Source organism: Fusarium oxysporum, chromosome XI (genome assembly GCF_013085055.1).
Source record: "Fusarium oxysporum Fo47 chromosome XI, complete sequence".
Taxonomy (NCBI): Eukaryota; Fungi; Ascomycota; class Sordariomycetes; order Hypocreales; family Nectriaceae; genus Fusarium; species Fusarium oxysporum.
Genome location: NC_072850.1, coordinates 63347 through 83684, shown reverse-complemented (window position 1 = coordinate 83684; position 20338 = coordinate 63347). Strand labels below are relative to the sequence as shown.

At 46.1% G+C, this 20338-nt stretch overlaps 6 protein-coding genes across 6 annotated transcripts; 2 read left to right on the top strand and 4 right to left on the bottom strand.

Moving 5' to 3' along the window:
• Nucleotides 1-111: 111 nt before the first annotated feature.
• On the bottom strand, nucleotides 112-3457 carry FOBCDRAFT_244806 (uncharacterized protein; the record flags this gene model as incomplete). Its single annotated transcript, XM_054707356.2, has 8 exons — nucleotides 112-172; nucleotides 395-535; nucleotides 594-742; nucleotides 779-1233; nucleotides 1279-1390; nucleotides 1424-2815; nucleotides 2852-3087; nucleotides 3118-3457. 8 exons carry the CDS (start codon nucleotides 3455-3457, stop codon nucleotides 112-114), a joined length of 2886 nt encoding a protein of 961 aa, XP_054563331.2.
• A 2137-nt stretch (nucleotides 3458-5594) lies between these two features.
• FOBCDRAFT_148992 (uncharacterized protein) lies at nucleotides 5595-6065 on the bottom strand (the record flags this gene model as incomplete). Its single annotated transcript, XM_059608300.1, has 3 exons — nucleotides 5595-5712; nucleotides 5773-5848; nucleotides 5927-6065. The coding sequence occupies 3 exons, from the start codon at nucleotides 6063-6065 to the stop codon at nucleotides 5595-5597; spliced, it is 333 nt and encodes a 110-aa protein (XP_059468022.1).
• A 2736-nt stretch (nucleotides 6066-8801) lies between these two features.
• FOBCDRAFT_244805 (uncharacterized protein) lies at nucleotides 8802-10034 on the bottom strand (the record flags this gene model as incomplete). Its single annotated transcript, XM_059610635.1, has 3 exons — nucleotides 8802-9172; nucleotides 9281-9482; nucleotides 10017-10034. 3 exons carry the CDS (start codon nucleotides 10032-10034, stop codon nucleotides 8802-8804), a joined length of 591 nt encoding a protein of 196 aa, XP_059466092.1.
• A 2773-nt stretch (nucleotides 10035-12807) lies between these two features.
• Nucleotides 12808-13532, top strand: FOBCDRAFT_207960 (uncharacterized protein; the record flags this gene model as incomplete). The annotated part of the gene is made up of 2 exons (XM_059609220.1): nucleotides 12808-13163; nucleotides 13472-13532. 2 exons carry the CDS (start codon nucleotides 12808-12810, stop codon nucleotides 13530-13532), a joined length of 417 nt encoding a protein of 138 aa, XP_059468021.1.
• A 961-nt stretch (nucleotides 13533-14493) lies between these two features.
• Nucleotides 14494-15756, bottom strand: FOBCDRAFT_285901 (uncharacterized protein; the record flags this gene model as incomplete). The annotated part of the gene is made up of 2 exons (XM_054707353.2): nucleotides 14494-14793; nucleotides 14929-15756. The coding sequence occupies 2 exons, from the start codon at nucleotides 15754-15756 to the stop codon at nucleotides 14494-14496; spliced, it is 1128 nt and encodes a 375-aa protein (XP_054563328.2).
• A 1465-nt stretch (nucleotides 15757-17221) lies between these two features.
• On the top strand, nucleotides 17222-19053 carry FOBCDRAFT_148079 (uncharacterized protein; the record flags this gene model as incomplete). Its single annotated transcript, XM_054707352.2, has 2 exons — nucleotides 17222-17354; nucleotides 17411-19053. Coding segments are annotated over 2 exons (1776 nt in total), but the record flags the coding sequence as incomplete, so codon positions are not given.
• Between the last annotated feature and the right edge of the window lie 1285 nt (nucleotides 19054-20338).

Here is a 20338-nt window from a genome sequence, read left to right as displayed (position 1 = left end):
AAGACAGCTGACCTTTGCGAAGCTGGGAGCACTAGCCATGGTACGAAAATGTAACGCTTGACGGATGAAGTACGCTACTCCATAATAGGAAATATAACGCTTGATCGAGAGTCATTCTATCGCAATATACCATGGCATGCGCGACAGCAATATTAATTTCAAAAGGACAAAGCTTTATTTTTCATGCTCTTTAGACAAGAGAACTATATGATATAACTAAGTTTAGCCAAAAGATTGGTGGCGGCCTTGAAGACCTAAGTCGTATTTGCCTACTGGAGTCTCCTTCGTGCTTATATATAACCTCGGTCTTTGTAGAAGCTGCTTGTATAATATCCCCTCAAAAATTGCCAAACTAAAAATGCCTTCCCTCTCTTCCAGGCCGCAGCCCTCTTACTGCGATGGCTTGGCTCCTTCCTTTTGCATTGGCTTAATCTTGGCGTACAGTGATGTCTCATGAAAGTTGAAGTTAGGTTCGAGCTCGCAGAATGGATGCTGTAAGAGGAGCACGTCTGCCGTTGGACGATTAAAGGGGTCCCTGATTCACTGTTAGCCAACTACCAATAACAGGGAAGTCCTGATCCGAAAGTACTCACACTTGGAAGCAATCCATTATAAATGCCACCGCCAGGGGACTAAGGGTTCCTTGGATATCCTCAGCGATCGGTGGCGCCTCGCCATTGGCAATTTTGTAGATGGCGCCTACCACCTCCTCCTTGGCCCATGGTCGTTCACCCGCGAACATCTCTAATACCACATAACCCAGGCTCTAGATATCTACTTTGGCACTATAACCCTCGTATTGTGATTGAATGACCTCGGGAGCCATCCAGAACACCGAGCCTTGCATATTGTTCGTCTTGTTATTGCTGTAGATGTTGTCTGTCTTTTTAGAGATACCAAAGTCACTGATCTTGCAAGTGCTATCTATATCCAAAAGGATGTTATCTGCCTTCAGATCTCGATGAAGAATACCCTTATAATGCAGATATGCCAATCTAGAGAGCATCTGCCGGGTGAGAGATGCGATAATGGATTCTTCGAAACCGCCATGCTTACAGAGATATGATCTGATACTTCCACCAGAAATATACTTAATAAAAATGCTAATACTTGTTTCCTTGCGCTCGCATCCAAGATATTGTATAATGTTGACGTGGTCTAGGTGCTGTATTGTGTTAATTTCCTGGTCTAGTCCCCCGACCAATTCTTTTATCTTCTGCTTATCACTATTAGCTGCCTTCGGGTTGATGTTGACTTCCTTGACGGCCAAGAATTAACCAGTAGTGGCATTTATACCGAGGTATATATGACTATAGGTACCCTTACTAATGAGTTGCCCTTTGAACCAGCGAAATGTCGTCTGCCTCTTAAGGAGGACATCTTGAGGATTCTTAGGCATGATAATGCTGCCGGATGCCTATACTCTCTTCTGAGATGTGCTAGCCATGCGTATGTTGCCCTCGTGAGCGCCATGGATAACTTCACGAATGGACTTTATGCGGCTAAGTCCACTAGAGCATCTGAGACTTCTCTGTGCTAGAAGAGTAGGTCGTTCTGGAGCCTTAAGAGTAGATTCATCAGAACCATGAGTATCGTTCTTATTGTAAAGAGATGGCGGTCGGCTAGGTGTAACGGCAGGCAGACCATCGGTATGGGGTTCAGCTGCAGGGACTCCTTGCGCTCTCTTGGGCGTCGCCTTAGGTGCGTCCCCAGAGGTGTCTTCTGCCTCGGCGATATGAGATGGAAGCATCTCCCCACCCTCTCCTTCTTCTAGAACTGGTTGATCAAGATCCAAGTTAGGGAAGAAGTCATCAAGGTTGTTAACCAGGGCGTCCGTTGGAGGACGGTTCGCCCAAATGTCCTTTTCAATGAACGATTTGCATCGGCCTAATTCGCTGTCCCTCTTACTAGATGTCCTGGAGTTAGATCGAGCAGTTGCTGGTAGTTTACGAGAAAGCCCTACGCCTTCATCGTTGGGGTTAGGTGCAACAGCGCTTGACATAAATTGTGGAGATGTAAAGGACATTGAATGGGCCTTTTCAACCCGAGAAGTATTCACTGTTAGACTGGGCTGTCCATGGTAATTAGGTGCGCCACGTCCTCTTCGGTTCTTGGCAGAGACCTTGGCTATGTTCCGATTCGTTAAAGGGATCGCGAATAAGCCATCATCAGAATCATCATCGCTATCAACTTTAGCAGGCGGTTTTGGAGGCGGTCTCTGAGGTGACAGCGGATCTGGTCGTTTGTTATTATATGGCGAGCTTCGAGGATGATCGAAATCAACAACTCTGTTGCTTGTGATGCCTGGACTAACCGACTTAAATGGGCTACCCTTCCCTGCTGCATGCTTCCGCACCGCAAGATATTTACGCTCTTTTCTCTCTATCTTAACCCGGTATGAGGTTGCTATTTGCGAGAGCGCATTCTTATGGATCTTGTTATCCGTCGATGTGTTAGACCTAGAGGTAGGGGGTGAAGTGCTTGACCGCTGCCGCGGATTGTGTTTCGAACCATTAAGTCCAGGTGCCAAATAGCCTAAGGATGCTGGCATGTTGGGGGTTACCGTAAGGCCGCAGGTTATGGGAGGGACTGCTGGTGGTGTAATGAAGAACTTGAGAGTTCCTACGGAATCTCCCTTGATCTGTTTGGTGGTAATAAGTTTCTGGTCATCTAGAGGATCGGCATGATCAAACCTGCCAACTTCTGTAAGGTACAGTAAAGAATTTTTATAATCTCTCAAACCCAGATGCAGACAGACGGCCTGGCGAATGTTGGTCGCTGTCTCCGCTTCGGTGATATTGCATATTCGGTAGTGCTAATAGTCCATGGTAGCAAGGATATACGTTCGTACAGGATTAATTCTATTTGATCGTTGATGTGCTTGGTGGCCGTTGCTGTCTTCTGGACCTGGTCCCCAGTTCGGAGCGGGTTGGCCCAAACTGGGATCAGGATCGGTTTCAGCGCTTGATAGATTGTTCCCATGCCTGCCGCTGAAAGACTTGTTCCGATCGTGTGAACTCAAACTCTTGGTAGATTCGGCCGATCGGCCGGTAACGATGCTTCGAATAAGCCGTCCCATTCGTTTCCCTTCCTCTCGTTCTCTCGGCTGGCCCTAACCGGTCCCGCTATCTGTGCATTCTGGGGCGAGTTTGGGGTATACTTGCTGGTTAGAGTTACCACGACCGCGGTCAGTCTTGGGCTCTATGGATTGAGTTCCATGGATGTTAGGTGCTTTGAATATCTCCTGCCAGCCTCGGGGGAACTGGTTCTTGGCCGACCAAATCAACGCGGTATCTAAGGGCGGCTGGGACGCAGCTTCCAGAGGAATGGAAATCGCTGAGGAACTTGCTGAACTAGAAGAGGCCTGATTGTAGGTACTAGGTATACGGCGCGATCGAAGGGTGCTGTTCGTGTAAAGGCGATTCCTTGAGTCGGGATTGTCTATTGGGGTAGGCATCTCGGCCTCAGTGCCATTTATCGGCGTCTTAACGGACTACGACGCCTGTGAGTTGGTGATTAGGTTTGGATCTTTGGAACCAAAGGCGGACTAACTTTAACTGTTTTCTCGCTGCAGCCCTTCTCCCGGGAAGCATGCGGAATGATAGGCCTGGCACCATTTCCTACCGCGCTGGCTTCGGAATTGGTAAATTCTCTATCACTTCACTGATACCGGGCAATATGTTGGCTGAAGTGCTCCCCAGTGCGACTCAATACGTGAATGGCAGGCCTTGTATATGTGAGAAGGGGTGTGCGGTATGGGCAAGTGTGATGGGTAGGTGTCTTTAGCAGGCAAGATTCAGAAACCTATCCTCCAAGCGACGACCGCGCCCGCAAATTGCGGCGCAGCTAACTTTAAGTTTCGGTAACGTAGATTGGGGCTAGAATACTACTACCAGTGGCTGCCTTTAGGTGGGGAAGCGCATAAGATTAACCTTCATAGTTAAGAGTCAGGTATGTGCGTAGCGAATGTGCTTAGCAGCGGCTGCCAGAGCTGAGACAGCTATGTTTTTGATCCTTCGGCTAGTTTCTATCTAGATCCGATAGAAGGTATTCGTGTGACACTCTTAAATAAGCGACATGATCTTGACAGCTCGGTGTCCACTAGGGGTTAGACTCATAGTATACTACGTCCAAGGTCGTCTCGTCAGACTGGCGTCACTGGCGTTACCGGCTTACTTTGGAAAACACCGCCAAGTTCTAGAATCAAGAGGGTGGTGAGGAGGACAAGAAGGACAAGAAGAGTTATACCGTGCGGCACATCGGTATCCAATCCGGTAGCCGCAAAGACATCTAGCTCTTCAGCCTTCAGAGAGCTTCTTTGCTAGTGCATCATCCATCCACCTTCCGTTTATTAGAGCGTTTCCAGCTGTCAATTCCATAGTCATTGTGCATAATGGCAGACCGAAAAGGGTATTATGATGCGAGAGACGCATCGACTTTTGTAGTAAAGTGCAGATCCGGTCGCATACAGAATAAAGTTACCGAATCATACTCGTGCAAACATGTAGATATCGTCCAAAGTAGCATAACATTCGAGAAGGAGTGCGCTAGCACTATCACAACCTACAGGGAGGCAGAATTGTACTTATCTCAAAAGAGAGCGGGTGTTGGCAAATCCTTCGAACCATGGCCTGGACTGAGACCTCTCTTTTCTTACCCCCGAGAGAATAAGGACTCGCCTTCGCCGTGCTCGTCTCTTGATCACTTGGGTAAGGTCTTGAGTTTGAAAAGAATCTATAATTAAGGGGGAAATCGCTCCTCATTCTATAGTCCAGTGTATCGGGGTAAAGTAGTGGAATGACTTCTGATATGGCAACAAAACGAACAAGCCTACTGGGCAGATCATACCCCCTGTAGATAGGTATTTTGGTCGCTCTGGCCTATAGCTCGGTTCAGCAACGTGATTCTGTTAAGGATTTTTGTCGAAGATTTAGGTACCAAATAACAGTAGTAGATCGCAAATTACATATTGATAGAGAGCTTATCAACTAGAAACCCAGGGATATGGATCCCAAGAACTATAAGAGTAAGCTTGGCTCCCATTCCTACATATATCCTCATCGGCTAAACCAGTCCCATAGACTCATGATTTACATGACATGATCTCGACATTAATAGTACGGATGAAATGATACTAGTAACCGTGTGATGATATTCCTTCTCGGCCTAATTCCTGCCTATGTTATGGTCTTGTTGAAGGAAGTCGCTCACTGAAACGGATAACTGCTCACTTCTAATAGACACTTAAGCTTTCTTTCCTTTACTTTCCTCACCTACTGATAATATTCGAAGAGTCTATGAGTGGAATAGTTGTTATGGAATGGATTAGAATAACTTAAATCTTGATTCCTATGTAAAAAGAGTGAAGAAGGTCGGGTTCTTGCGTATGCGTCGCATTGGTTGCCGTAACGAGGGGCTGTAGCTAAGAATCATACTGAAGACTATACCTAGCTCCTTTCATCCACTATCATATGACAAATTTCTTCATAGTACCCTTCCGCAAAGTAGGTCAATCTTGGGTCTCCATCCATGCCCCCTTTGGCATATATAGCACCACTTGAATCAATGATTGACGCTTCACACGTACAAAATTATTACCAACACTTAATGCTGTTGACCTGGTCCTCAAATTGATCGTTGAGAAAACAAATAAAGGCCTGGTCGTCCACATAGCTGACAACATTGTTAGGTCCGCCCACGCAGCTATTTCCCCTGCGATTTACTTAGGATACTGAGTTTTATTTAGAACATCAAACGCCTGGAGGAACGTACTTATAAATCCAGCACTTCGCATCCTGTGGCTTCAAGAAAGACGCCATCCTGTTCCCCCATGCAGTTTCAAGATCCCCTATTCGCTAGGTTAGTGACAAGAAAATAGACAGTCGACTTTTGCCTGTGGATTGAACACGGGTTTGGTGGATCTTACTACAAGTGCCAGAGGTGAGTTGTAACGTCTCGGAAGCTCCTTGCCCAGAAACTTCATCATAGATCGTAACGGGAATAATTTTGGCCAGAACGGGAGTAGCAGCGAGAAGGCTCGCGACGAAAGCGAAGTAGGTCTGCATCCTGGAATATACTGGCTAAGTATATAACTAGCGGTTGATATGTGTAACTTTTGCTGTGAAGGCGTACTTTCTGTGCCTGACTATTTATTTTAAACTGAGATTCTTGGCTGGAATGTGGGAAATAAAGGGTGTTTATATATCCCAGGATTAGAGATTGTGATTAGGTATTGATATAGTTCTAGACTGAGGAGGAGGCTGCTCCCAGCTAACAGCTTTTCAGCTAATATCTTTTCAACTTGCCACATACCGTCTTGCAGATATGAGTTAGTATGCTAATTATAATCCTATATAGTTCCTTTGTTCTATCTTTAGCTCTTCGGATAGTTAGGACCCGAGTGCAGCGTAAGATATAATTTGATATGCTACACTGTAGTGAGGTTTCAGTATCACTGTCTTGGCATTACTGTTTTAAAGAAAAGAACTAAGCTAAGCACAATGCCTCGACGTTTAACTATTTTTATCCCTAACAGGAATATTTTAAGGAAGCTTATTATGTCTAGACAGTACATAGGTCTAAATTTAGCTTAAGTCTGTGAAAATCTAGAACTCGTACAATACACTACGCTCACACCATGCTATATCCAGAGCTGACCGGTAGTATTTATTCCTTATATAGTGATCTAATTTGGTTTAGATCTTTGTGATGCTTTGCACCTAGCTATTTCACAGGCCCCGATAGACTTCTACATCACAATGCTGGTAAGCCCCAGATGACATGTAAATGCAGGATGTAGAACATCAAATGATTATGTTGGGTTCCTCTCGGCCCGCGGCTCGCACACATCTCACGAGATATGGAGAGAAATGTTCCGCTATGGTTCCTACGGGCCTATACATTCCAACACTCAGGAGTAGGTAATATGAATGCATGTGGGAGGATGTAATTGGCTACCCAAAACTCACGTCTCGTCAATACGCCCGTTGATATATTCGCCCGTTATGGCCCTACTAGTGCTGATCTCAGCTAAGATGGTGGCTTATGACCAGTTTACTATTTAGGAACTTAGCACAGCAGTCTCAACATCCAAGAATTCACCCTATGCCTATATACGAGCAGTTACAGTTATAAATAATTCAGTATGGCGAGGAAGGGGCTCCCGTGAAGACAGAAGAGTTGCATAAGCGTTTATGGAGACGTAAAAGCGAGAAGCAGTAAGGTTAAATTTAAAGTTATATTTATAAGCTCAATCAAGATGAGGGCCCGTGGGAAAGATTAAGTGCCTTAATACGTGTTAAGTATATTTATCGGAGTTTGCCTAGGGAACGAATAGCTCAAGGTACACGGTACATTTCGGTTATCTCACAATAATCTCATACTGAGTCTGCTGAAACTACCATCATTGGGCTTCAAGCCAGTCAGTTAAACAATTGTCACTCGATGATGGTGTGTCAGAAGTCGTTTGGAAGACTCTAAATTATATGCATACTTGGAAGCATTGTCATCTAACTAACTTGGTGAGATGAAACTCATGCAACTACCACAGTCTCGTCAGCCCCGAGATGTCGGCCGTTCCTCGCTTTGCACACTGCCGATAAAGATAACACAAGCGTCACGGTGTAGTCTCCGTAATAGCGCTATAAGGCTTCTAAAAATAGTGTCCTTCCTGTCTCTGCCTTGCAGAAGATAAGAACTCTAACTACATCGCTTAGGTCCTGATTTGGCGGGCGATTAGCGCATAACTCGTACAAAATTCCCCGTCCTAAACCTTCCATTTGTTACAACTATGGGTGGCTGAAGAGGAAGACGGTGTCGCGCCGCGAGGCGGTGGTTGACGTAATGGTGTGTCGCGTTCTGTCTTTTATGGACACTTATTTTAGCAGTTTTCATTCATTAAGCACCAAACTACAGCCATCTATTCCAGCCACCCACGAATGCGGATTTCCATCCTTAGCTCTGCCATAACATTCTTCCCGGAGATACCCGGTCGAATGAAAAGTACTGTCATCTTGCATTAATTATATCGTTTCTATCCGTGCTGTAATTCCCATCTACCCCTTAACGTAATCAAGACCCATTTCCTGCTCCGCCATTTAGCACTCGTCAATTAAGTCCATCTAAGGATTAAATGGCGTTAATGCACTGCTAGCAAGTCGGCGATTAACATCAGAGACGTACAACCTGCCACTGTATATTATTATGAAAGCATAAATTCCGCAATAGCAGGACAACCTCATAAGCACCTTGCAGAGGGAGCCCACTTAACGTTATCCTTGTATGAATAATTATTAGCTTCTCTTGTTTGTAGTCACTGATGCTAGGGCTATTGGAGCCTATGGTGACTGCGTCAGTCGACAGGCCTGATAGATGATAAAGCGGGTTTGATTCTACGATATTTGAAGAAATAGAATTCTGCTAGATCTGAAGTACACATCACACACTCAATACAAGGTTACGCAGGAGATAAAGTCGAAGTGAGTCACTTTTAGTGGTAAACTGTACCTAGAGGCCATGAAACTAGAATTGCTGCCATAAAACGTATAGTATATACCGCGACTAAGTGCATTATAAGAACATGTCCACCCTCGTTTGGCATAACCTCCACAGGTCCGGAAGTGGTTGGTGGAACAGGGCTTGTGCCAGTGCCAGTACCAGCTTCGGACTCCAAGTTAGGCCCAGAACCGTAGCTCCCAGACTCTCTATCCCCGCCAGTTTTGCTATCTCCATTAGGGGAGTTTGGTTTCTTCAGAACTAGGACCCAACTCTGTCTAAGTGACCTCCGCTGAGAAGTTTGGTCTCTACCTCGAGATGGTTGAGCTCTCTGATTTTACAAGCGAGAGACCACGGAATGTAAGAGCCACAGGGTTATTCCCAGATTTCTGGATTATTTCAATCCTTGGATGAGCTGAAACCGCAGTCTTCTCACTCTTCACCTCTTCGAATTTACCACCGGTAGTCTCAAGTTCTTTATCGTAGATAGATTTCTCATCCATAATTATCTGAAGATGGGAGCCAGTACTTTCCCGACGGAAGAGAGACCTGACCTGCGGATTGGGAACACCAATAAAGTCAACTCTGATTGAAGCTGTGAGGTTGACGAGTTCACCTGGCGCGATATTTGGCGGTTTCCTTACGTCAAGACTGAAAGATGCCCTGCCGTTAGGTGGGGCTAGTAGCAGACTAATAGAGAAGTCAGTTTACAGCAGATGTAAAGTAGATATTGAGTGGACTTGCATTGCCGCCTCACCGTCAATTTGAATAAACCTTGCGTGCTCACCAAATTGAGCGTCACTAAAATCTATTTCCAACGACTTGCCTGTAGGGCTGGAAGAAGGGCTAGAGACTGTCCTAAAATCCGTTGTGCCAAGTTGCGTTTTGTCGGTTTTACCAGTGGGTACACTGACTGCCTTAATTGGCACACGGAGGCTGTTAGGAGCCTGAGAGCTCCCTTCAGGGGTTTGAGTGGGTTCATTTGGTGACTGTTTGATTAGGGTTTGGAATGTCGTAGATTCGGGTGGTGTAGACCCAGGTGTTGAGACGGTAGGAATAGATTCAAGTGTTGAGACGGTAGGAATAGACTCAAGTAATGAGATGGTAGGAACAGACTCAAGTGTAGAGATGGTAGGAATAGATTCAAGTGATGAGACGGTAGGAATAGATTTAAGTGATGAGATGGTAGGAATAGACTCAAGTGTTGAGATGGTAGGAACAGACTCAAGTGATGAGATGGTAGGAATAGATTCAAGTGATGAGACGGTAGGAATAGATTCAAGTGTAGAGATGGTAGGAATAGACTCAAGTGATGAGATGGTAGGAACAGACTCAAGTGTAGAGATGGTAGGAATAGATTCAAGTGGTGAGACGGTAGGAATAGATTCAAGTGTAGAGATGGTAGGAATAGATTCAAGTGTTGAGACGGTAGGAATAGACTCAAGTGTTGAGACGGTAGGAATAGATTCAGGCGTCGTAGCTGGGGCTGTATGGGCCCTTTCAATTAGAAGCCCAATAATCACACTTTGTATCGTATGCATGGCACCTGTATTTTCTTCCTGTAGAAAGCGATATGAACTGATTGAATGATCGTGGATGTCTTAGGAAAATACTATCCTTGTGGTTTATAACAAAAGCTCTGGGTCGTTTTGCCTCTAATCGTAGCACTCTTTCACATGTTCTTTATACACCCGCTTCTAGATAGTTATTCTAGGAGTTTGAGACTCAGGGCTAAAAGATGGTAGCGGTAACGGCGTAATGCATACCTAGTGTCAAGTCTGACATGTGGGTATATCCGCTGTATCCGATTTGCCAGATTGGCGATCGATGAAAGGTCGAGTTGCTGGAAGAGTCTTTGACAATGCTGCGCGAAGCCATGGCAACTGACGGCTCTCCTGCGTCCCTATTCGCACTGTGGCTATGGCTTCAGCGGCTCTCTCTTTATTTGGCTGGGTTTGTTGAATGAGGCAGAACCAGGCTTGTCGCTCTCGTCACACAGTTGCATAGCGCCATGCTTGGCCGGATTGTTCTCCTGGTGGCGTACGCCACTGGAGGCTGTACTTTTACCATCTTTGGCTAATGGAAGTCGTCTAGGCGAGAGTTCCAGGCTTATGTTCAGACCCCCGTTTTCATACGGATATTATTAAAATGTTCATAATTAGAACGGCAATAACCAAATCATCAAATGAACAGTGAAATAGACTATCCAGTTAGCGTTATCGACCAGCCCAGTTACTATGATCAGACCAGACTTGACATCTGCTTCTATTTAAGATGTCGGGCGATATCGAGGTGGTTGCTACAAGGGTCTCTTACAACGTCACCATGTTTCCCTCTGTACGAGTAGCTATGCGTCAAATCAAGAAGAGATATGCAGGCCACCGAATGAGGATAGGAGTAATCTGCGATGATCTGCCCCGCGACAAAGATGAACCGTGAATTGAGCTTATCAACCGGACTATGGCACAGACCTATGTGAAGGTGTAGGATCACTGAGAGACTAGCTTGTCCGGTAAAGGTAGGTGGACAATATAACACCTGGCGTCTTAACGGCTCCTAGTAAAGGAAACAAGGCGATGATATCTAGAGTAATTTGGACGGGGGACAGTAACAGTAAGGCTGCCATGACATCTGATCGCTAATTTATTTCACAGAGAAACGGGCGCGAAGCATCCTTCAGAGGAGGGGTAGTTTCATCTGGTGGCGAATCAGCCAATGCCAATTGCGCGAGCTAAGGTTGTAATCATAGAAATGGCCAGTCCATAGAGCCGAAAAATGTCACCTGGGGGGAGCCGTATAAAGTTTTTTTTCTGGAACTGTGGAACATAAAAGCTACATGCCATGATGCTGAAACTTAATATATGACGGAGATGTATGGTACACCCAAGTCGGATGAATATTTAAGGCCCTTTACTATTGCTTACGCTTCATTAAAGACGCTATGTTGATATTACCGAGTAGCTATTACCATCACGTGGTACTAAATTGCGAGGACGCGTAATGAATGGTAGGTCTGTAGCCTACTATATTTGGCGATCTCGATTTATTAACCTTATCCGCACCGTCTTACAATTGTTTGCCTAATATTTAGTGGCTTATGGTATTTTCATGCCTGTATTTCCTTATTGTTTAGTCCGATGATCATTGACAGTACCGCTGTTATTACATTTCGCGCGATATTGTCTATTGAAAGATGGCATGAGGTATCTCTGTTTCTATAATTAAATCCATAATTTTGCGACCTTTTTTCGCTTTCAACATGATTTGATACTACTTCCAAAAAGTACATCGTCAAGATGGAAGATGGAACACGCGACAGTGAGCGAGACTTGATTGAGGACAAGGGCCCTGCCTACGGCGCCCCTTATTCCTGAGCAGTCTAAAGCCCTCGGCCCGTACCACGTTCCGCTATTACAATAGCTAGCGCCTTTTACAGAAGATTTGGGAAGCATGACGGTTAGAAACTCATTGCTAGTTTATTTGTTCCTGGGATAAAACATGGTATAGGGTAAGGTACTGTTGCTAGCAAGAGCTTTAATTGGCTGCGCCCCTGTCGTGACAGTAGCGAAAGCTTCCAGCAGCCCATAGAATAAGGTGTGCGTATTGCTTGGGGGGTTTATATAACCTCTATTCATATACTGCATATTGTTTGGCTGGTCCCATAAATAGAATATTGCCCCACCTTCGCGCTGCCATCTGCAGAAAAGGAGCTGCTGGTTCATAGCTACACGTGAGAAAATCTAGGAACTCCTTCTGGAGCCCCGTAAAAATCATCCTAGGGTGTCGTTCTTTTGAAGGTTTCTTCACTTTAGAATTCTTAGTATGCTTCCTTGCCTGATAAAAATAGATACACCGGTTCTTTGGATTTTCTGATGATTATTCCGGAAGCTGCGTGCGTTCAAAACCAGAGTGTCTCATCAATCACTCCTGGTTTCTATAGCTCCAACCATAACCTTAAGTCTAGAATCTGCATGACTATACCCCCCCCCCCCCCCCCCCCCCCAAACACATCATCAAGCCAGCCTTAGCTCGACTTCTTTGGTAACCATCCGGACCGCTCGCCAAGCCACACCAATTCTAAGCTTCCGCCCGATCAGCCACTTGGGAACGGTTTGGTTGGCCTTACACGCACTATTACATACGTGTGTAATACACCTCAATCTTCGTATCAATTGAAGCCGTCCAAAAAGGCGTATATGCCATCGTTGTTGAGCTGAGGTGTGGAGGACGTGCAAAGCAGAACCCTTGTCCTGCGTTTGCGGCCCATGACCACCGACGATTGCTTTTCATTATCTCGTTGCCATCAACTTCAACATGAGTATTCTACTACATTATGCGGTAGCCCTCATCTTGTGGACTATACGGGGCTCACAGGGACAAGACCTTTCCGAGCCCACGCAACAGTCATATGTCACGGGCCATGACCGACCACCTGCACAAACCAAGATGATGGAGATCCCTGAGTCCCGACTTTTGGCAAAGCGCCAAACAACCAGCTCACCAAACGACGTGCTTACCGTCACGATAGCCCCTGATGAAACATGCGGTTGGGTGTCAGGGCGTCCAGGTATCCCAATCACGTGCGAAAACCATCAACCCTGCATGTGGATGAGTTCAGTAGCGTTGATATGCGGCGGGCTTAAGGAATTCGATAAGTGGGAGCATCACCTGTGAGTTTAGACGAATCACATAATATGTAAAAGTGGGGCTTGGATCACACATGCGATAGTGGGACTCAATCTCACCTGTAGTAATAGACAAACCCAACCCCAACACCTCAGTATAAAAGCGCTTGCGCGCTTGCACCTGCAGTGAGCGCCGCCTCCGGCGGACAGTGCTTTAACCCTAACCCTTACCTATCTTATTAAGTATAAATAGTTTTAAGTCCTACTATAATATAAAACTCCAAAGTTTACAAGCACTATGCAAAAGTATACTATACCTTCCTCTCTTAGCCACCTTGCTTTTTCTACCTTAGCTCTAGCCCTCAGCGCTACCGCGCTGCACCTGCCGTGCGCACCCCCTCCGGCGGACTATAACCTTGACCCCCTTTATCCCTTATTTAGCTTTCTCTCTAACCCTATAATTCTTCCTTTACTCCCCGATTCAATAACGCTAGTGATTATTTCCTCACTCTATACTTCAATATTATTAGCGGTTGTTTCCTTACTCTGTACTTCAATATCGTCAGCGGTTAGCACATACTACTTACTACAACTTGCCTTACTTTTTTCCTTTATATACTCTTTACTCTAGCCGTTAGTCCTCTATAACTACTTTTCCTTCTCTGCCCTTTTATCTTATTGCCTTACTTAACCCAGCGCTACTGCGCTGCACCTGCTGTGTACACCCCCTCCGGCGGACTAATTAAAAAACTCTTATCTTATTTTAAATTTAAATTACTCCTTTTAGCCCTAACACTTCTATTTTCTTTCTATATGTTGCTTTTCTTTTCTTATATTATAACTTTACTTTTCTGTTTTTATATATTCTTTTTTTTTTTAATTATATACTTCTTCCTAACCTTGACCCTTTAACCCTAACCTTTATTCCTTCTCTTAACCCTAACCCTCTTATCGCCCTCTTAACCCTAACCCTCTTATCTCTCTCTTCCCCTAACCTATATTTACACTTTTAACTCTAACCTCTCTCTCCTTACTCCACCTTCGGCACATAAAACATTATATAACCCTCCCTGTAACCTTTGCTCCTCTTCTCTCTCTTTCTCTAACCTTTATTTCTCTTCCTCTCCCTAACCCTAATCCCTCTGCCTCCCCCTAACCTTTATTTCTCTGCCCCCCCCCCCCCCCCTAACCATAATCCCTCTTCTTACCCCTAACCTCTATCTCTTTATTCCACCTTCGGCAGACTAGATAATATTATATCTCTTACTTATTATTACCCCTTTAACTCTCTATATATTTCTCTCTTTATCTTTCCCTTAAGCTCCCTTATATTAATCTATCTCTATCTCTCTCTTTGCCTCTAATTATCCTTTCTTTATTTCGAAATATACTGTATAATCTCATCCCACACTGCAAGCCCATTTGTCATCGACATCCCATATACCCGCCGAGTCCGCTTGATCCACTTGTGATATTCCTTCTCATTCCTGCAGTCCACTCCAAACCTCTCCTGCACAAGCCCCCGCAGCGTCTCGCTCACTTTCACCATCATTACCACCGGTAGTATCGTGTTGCGATAACTACACTTGCCCCCCTGCCCCTGCCCTACGCTGCACCAGCTATACGGCAGACCGCACTCCCAGCAGCACTCGTAGTCTGCAAACCGTAAACTTGCCTGCCACCGATCAAAGTCCTTCTGCTATAGTAGCCAACAGTCCTTCCGCTCATGCTCTATCCTCCACCTATCCTCTTCTTTTGCCCCATGCATATGCCACTTGACGAAGCACACTAAGCATCCTACCCCTCGCACCTGATCTAGCCAACCATATAGCTTTATCATCCGCCGGCTCTCCTCCTGTATATTCTCTTTCAGTCTGTTGACTATTGTCACTGCCGGAACCCTCTCTGCCTCATCATCATTATCCTCCTCTTCGTCCTCCCCTTCTTCTTCTTCTTCTTCTTCTTCCTCCTCTTCGTCCTCTTCATTATCCTCTCTGATATCCTCCCTATCACCTACCCTATTCACACCCTTCTTTAAGCATCGGTCACAGTATTCCGCTTGCATCTCCCTACAGCCGCTGACCTCGGCCTCGGCCCCGTCGAAGAACCGGCCCAGCACCAATCGTCGGCAGCCCTTACCTTCTATGAATAACCCTACCCCTTCCCGGTTGATGTGATCAATGTCGCTGCCGAACTCATCCCCCCACCCGGCCTTGCCGTCCGTCACAATCACCGACTCCACCACCTCGCCTCTCTGTCGGCCCCCTCGCCCGGTCTGCTGAACGAAGTCGACCAGCCCAAACGGCGGGCCCACGTGAATCACCCCGATGATGCCCCTGATATCGACTCCCGTCCCCAATCCCGTCGTTGCTGCGATCCACCGCTGACCCCCTCGCCCGTCGATCCAGTCCTGCAGTACGCTAGCTCGTGAGTCCCTCGTTAGCTTGCTGTGATGTGCCTTGCAGCCAACTAATGCCGCCATCTCCTCGCACTGCTTAATCGACCGGCAGTAGATCACGCCCCGTTGTGCCGGGCTCATCCGTGCCTCGATCGCCTTGATCGTAGCCATCACGCCGTCTTCCATCGCCTTCCTGCCCGGCTTCACCCGCTCTACCTGGTACCGGATGTTCACCCTCATCGTCGGCGCTCGATCAGTAATCAATGTCAGACTTAGGGTTTCGGGTTTTAGCCTTTATGTGGTATAGGTTCAAGCAAGCTTCGCCTGACGCAACAACATCACAGCATCGATTTCACGCATTAGAATATGGAATAAGGCGCATAAAAGAATATTGAAGATCCTGTTTTATTAAAAAAGTATTTATTGGTTCCTGAATGGGCTCAAAATCGGTCGTGAAACTTGAGAAATGGTAACTACAGGGTAAGCATTAGTCGAGCCGCTCTTCCCCCTGCCTTGTCACAGCCAATCAAATTCTGTTAAAAGTGGACGGTATCCCTGCAACTCCTTTGAGAGCCAATAGAATGCCGAATAACAATCTTGAACCCTGCTTGAACCCACTGGGGTCTTATGCAAAACCTTCACAAATTGAGCATTGTCGCAGGGTAGGCATTAGTAATCTAGCTATATGCTTTAAGTAACTGTGCGGGATGGAATACCCCGCACAAGAAACAACTTAAGACATCAATCAACACATTTTGCTGCTGCTCATGATATTCACTCTAACCCTTTAAGCACGCTCAGTGCGACAAGCATGTATAAATAACATGAGACTATGCCAGATTGTTACAGTTTATCTGCGTGGGGCATCACCCCACACTCATTAAACTTAAATAATAGGGGCTGGTGAAAGTCGACCCTAAAGGTGCCGTTTTGAAGGTTATCTAGCTCATTTACGGCCACAGCCATATGAGTATGTTTTCCAAGCCTCTGATGAACGATGGGTCGCCGAGCCGTCACGAATCCAAATAAGATCGAGAGCGAGCGTGAACGGGCGAGAAATCGCCGTTTCCTGAAGCGCCAAATGCAACAAACGCTGGTTCGCGAGGAATATTCAGGCCATAGTGGGGTTCGCATGGTGGACCCTACACGCAATTTGGTGTTGGTTGGGGACGCGTCGCGCCATCACGTGGGGCCTGATATGAACATCATCAGCCCTTCGACGCATCAAGTGTCGATTCCGATTTCAACTCCCGTATCGGCTGCTCATGGAAGCGTTATAACAGCACCAGTTCTCGATAACCGAGCGTCCTGCTGCCCAACAATCTGTGATGCAATTGATCCTGAGGTCATTCCCTCTTCTTCCGGACAGCTGATAGATATACAGAATGGCACGCAACAGGCTGCTGCACCTGAGGATGTAAACTCAGCGCCTTTGTGCGTGCGTCGAACGGCCCCTCTTGAATTGACGCGAGCTCTCACGAGACAACGCGTGCGAGAGTTTCGCGACAGGCGGCATCGGTCACGTATTCCACCGACGATACCCTCGACTGAACCAAGGCCATCGGAATCGTCAAATCATCACGGTCCTGCCACTACAAGTACGTCTGTACAATGTCCTTTCGTGTTTCAGCAGGCCGATGTAGGGAGCTCTAGCGTCGAATCTCAAGATAGCTTGGGTGATGATACTACCTTACCCGCCGCTCAGCCTCGCAATGAGACCTTGCAAAGCTTCATCAACTCTCTTCGACAAAACACTGGATGGACCCCCGAGTTCCTCGACCCGTATAAACGTGCCTACGACCAGATTTTTAAGGTCTTCTATAGCTCTAAGTGTAATTGTATGTTTGCAATAACCTAGCGTCACGGTTAATATAATACTGAGTGTTTGGGCTAGGTACACATCGGGTTGAGGGTAACGAGGCCGAGCTAGCTGACTCTCTTCGGGAGCGTGTCGAGCAGCTTCGACAGTTTATTCCTCCTCTGTCCACGGCGTTTGGTGAGACGGGCTCTTATGACCCCAGCAGCTCTTTCCAGCAGTGGAAAAGCTTCCTTGCCGACGAACCGAGCCAGCCACTTTCATTTAGCAAATCATCACAGGCTTTTTGCCATCCCGGTCAACCAGCGTTGTCATTGTCTAGGCAATGGGACATCGATAGCATCTGGTTTGGGGCAAAAGGCCTTCAAGCAATCCAATCGCCCAACAGCTTTAGGTTGTCCTTTCTTCCCTCTGCAGCCTTGAACATATCCAAAGATGAGATAATTCAGCCACACGGACTGGACCTGGCAAGGACACGACATATTAAACTCGGGACATTCAATGCGCACAGTGTGCCATTCTCCGCGTTTGTCTTCTTCCCGAACGCTGCAAAAGACATGACGTCATCGACTCAGAACGCTCTGTCGCTTGAGCGACAAAAAGATCTTTATGATCATGTCATCATTCCGGCAGCTTTTGAAGCAGTACCCGATCCTTGTCGGCAGGAGTTACCGAGAACGTATGAAATTGCATATGCTAAATCTCGCTCTTTCCAGGAAAAACCTGGAAATAACCGTTGGAAACCAGGAGACGTGAATAGAGCTGTTCATCTACAGTACACAATTCCGGCAGAGAATCTTGCGCAGTTCTGGAGTCTGATAGTCGAAAAAGCGAATTCTTTCCGATTGACCACAAAAAGCGGTGTAATGGTGCCCTATTTCAGGGACCCCAAGCTGCTGTTCCAGTCTCATGACCTGAAGAATACGTTCGGGAGAGCGACACTGATCGAAAGCCTACATTACTTTCAGGCATCTGTTCTCCAAGCCTTTGACCCTGTCCATATGGACATCCGTTCTTGCTGGATTGATATCGGGACTCGTGATTATGTCGCGACACCTCCATCTTCTAACCAAGTGATGCGAGAACCTTACACTCTGTTTTGGAAGAGTCAGTGCCATCCTTATCTACATGAGCAGTTGTCCAGATGTGCACCCACGTCCCCGATGAATGCTCAAACTTTTCAGCGGTTTATGCTCCGTGACCTTGGAGATTACCAAGTCAAAGCGAAGCGTACGCGAGCATCGAACCCAGGCCACCCAGATGAGCGCAAGCCAGGCATTATTCGTGCCAAGGCATACAGCTGTCACAAAGAAGTCTTCGCTGTCATGTTTAGTGAATACGAACTATTTGGCTCGGGGCTTCTTCCCCTTCTTGCTTTAAATCAGAGTATGATCAGCGATCTTTCATCGGCCGATCAGGGCCGTCATCAAGCACCAACCTTCCACGTCCATCGTAATGCTCTATCGAAGGCATGGGATGCCAACAAACGTCATATCAAAGCTGCCATGGATGCAAGAAACTCAACAAACTATGGCATCCGTAAAGAGATGACATTTCGGCTTGACGTGATTCTCACAATGTGGCATGACGGCTACTTTGAGCCAAGCCAGAATCCTCATATGGCCCAAGGGTCTCTCGAAATTTCCCCTACATCTACTGGCACGAATCACCAACCATTCTGGGTCATATCAACCAAAGACATAAACTTAGGGTTAGGATAGGGTTATATTAGGCTATGGAAAGCTATCTTGCTCAAGTGCTATTTATATAAGGATTTATAAAGACTATAAAAAAGAGATAAATAAAGGAGATAAAAGAGAGATTAGAAAGATAATAAGAAAAAGAGATAAAAAAGATATAAATATAAGAAGGACAGATAGGAATATAGGTAAGATATAGATAGGAAAGAGATATAGATAGAAAAGAGATAGAGATAGGAAAGGGATAGAGATAGGAAAGATATAAAGATTAAAAAGAGATAGAGATAGGAAAGAGATAGAGATAGGAAAGAGGTAGAGATAAAAGAGAGATAGAGATAAAAGAGGGATAGGGAAGAGAGAAATAGGGAAAAGAAATAGGTTAGGAAGACAGATAGGTCGGCATCTAGGAGTGTGTTCTCCTAGGTAGATCTCGAGCTATAGAGGCAGCTGAGATAGCCCTAGTCTTAGTTAAGGTAAGGCCAATAGTTGAGTCTAGCTGTGAGGCTGCAAAGGGACCTAAGAGCTCTTGGAGCTTCTTGTAGGTCTGTGAGGTCTCCTGATCCATAAGGCCGCCTGCTGAGAAGATAAGAGGGTGGAAGAAGGCTCCAAGAGACTGATATTTCCGCCTTTTCTCACTAGCAGCTTCCTTCAAGGTGCTATAGGGGTCCTCCTTTGCAGAGTCCTTGGAGATAGCTACGATTTGGATATCATAGAAGTAGCGGCTATTTCCAATAGTGACTGCAAAGTCAGCCCGGAGGGAGGAGTCTTGCTGGACTAGGGGTTCGATCTCGACCTCAAGGTCAGGCCGGCTGCCTAGGGCTTTTACAAAGGCCCTATTAACAGCGTTATGCCTTGCAATCCACCTTCTGCTAGCTCCCTTGCAAGTATCCTCATGACCTAGGCTAGCTATAGCACCACAGGCACTACAGGGCAGGTCTAGAGGCTTGATAGGGTAGAAAAGTCTGCTTCTAAGGGCTTCAGTGGTCTCAGAGTCTGTAAAAGAGTGGGGTTTCTGTGTAGGTAAGACTCTAAGCCACTTGCGGCCTAGATAGCTAGCATTCTCTAGCCTGGCTTGCTTATAGGATATAGGGAGGTCTTGGAGGAAGGTTTCTAGCTTAGCCTCGTTTAACTCTTTAAAAACCTCTTTAGCTGATTTCCCTTGGTCTTGACTAGGGTTTTGGACTTCTGAGGTAGGTAGAGAGGGGTAAGAAGTAAAAAAGCTAGTAATACCCTTAAGGATCTTCTTAGCTGTTTCCTTAGCTGCCTGATATAGGCCTTGGGCTAATTCCTTATGCAAAGGAAGCCC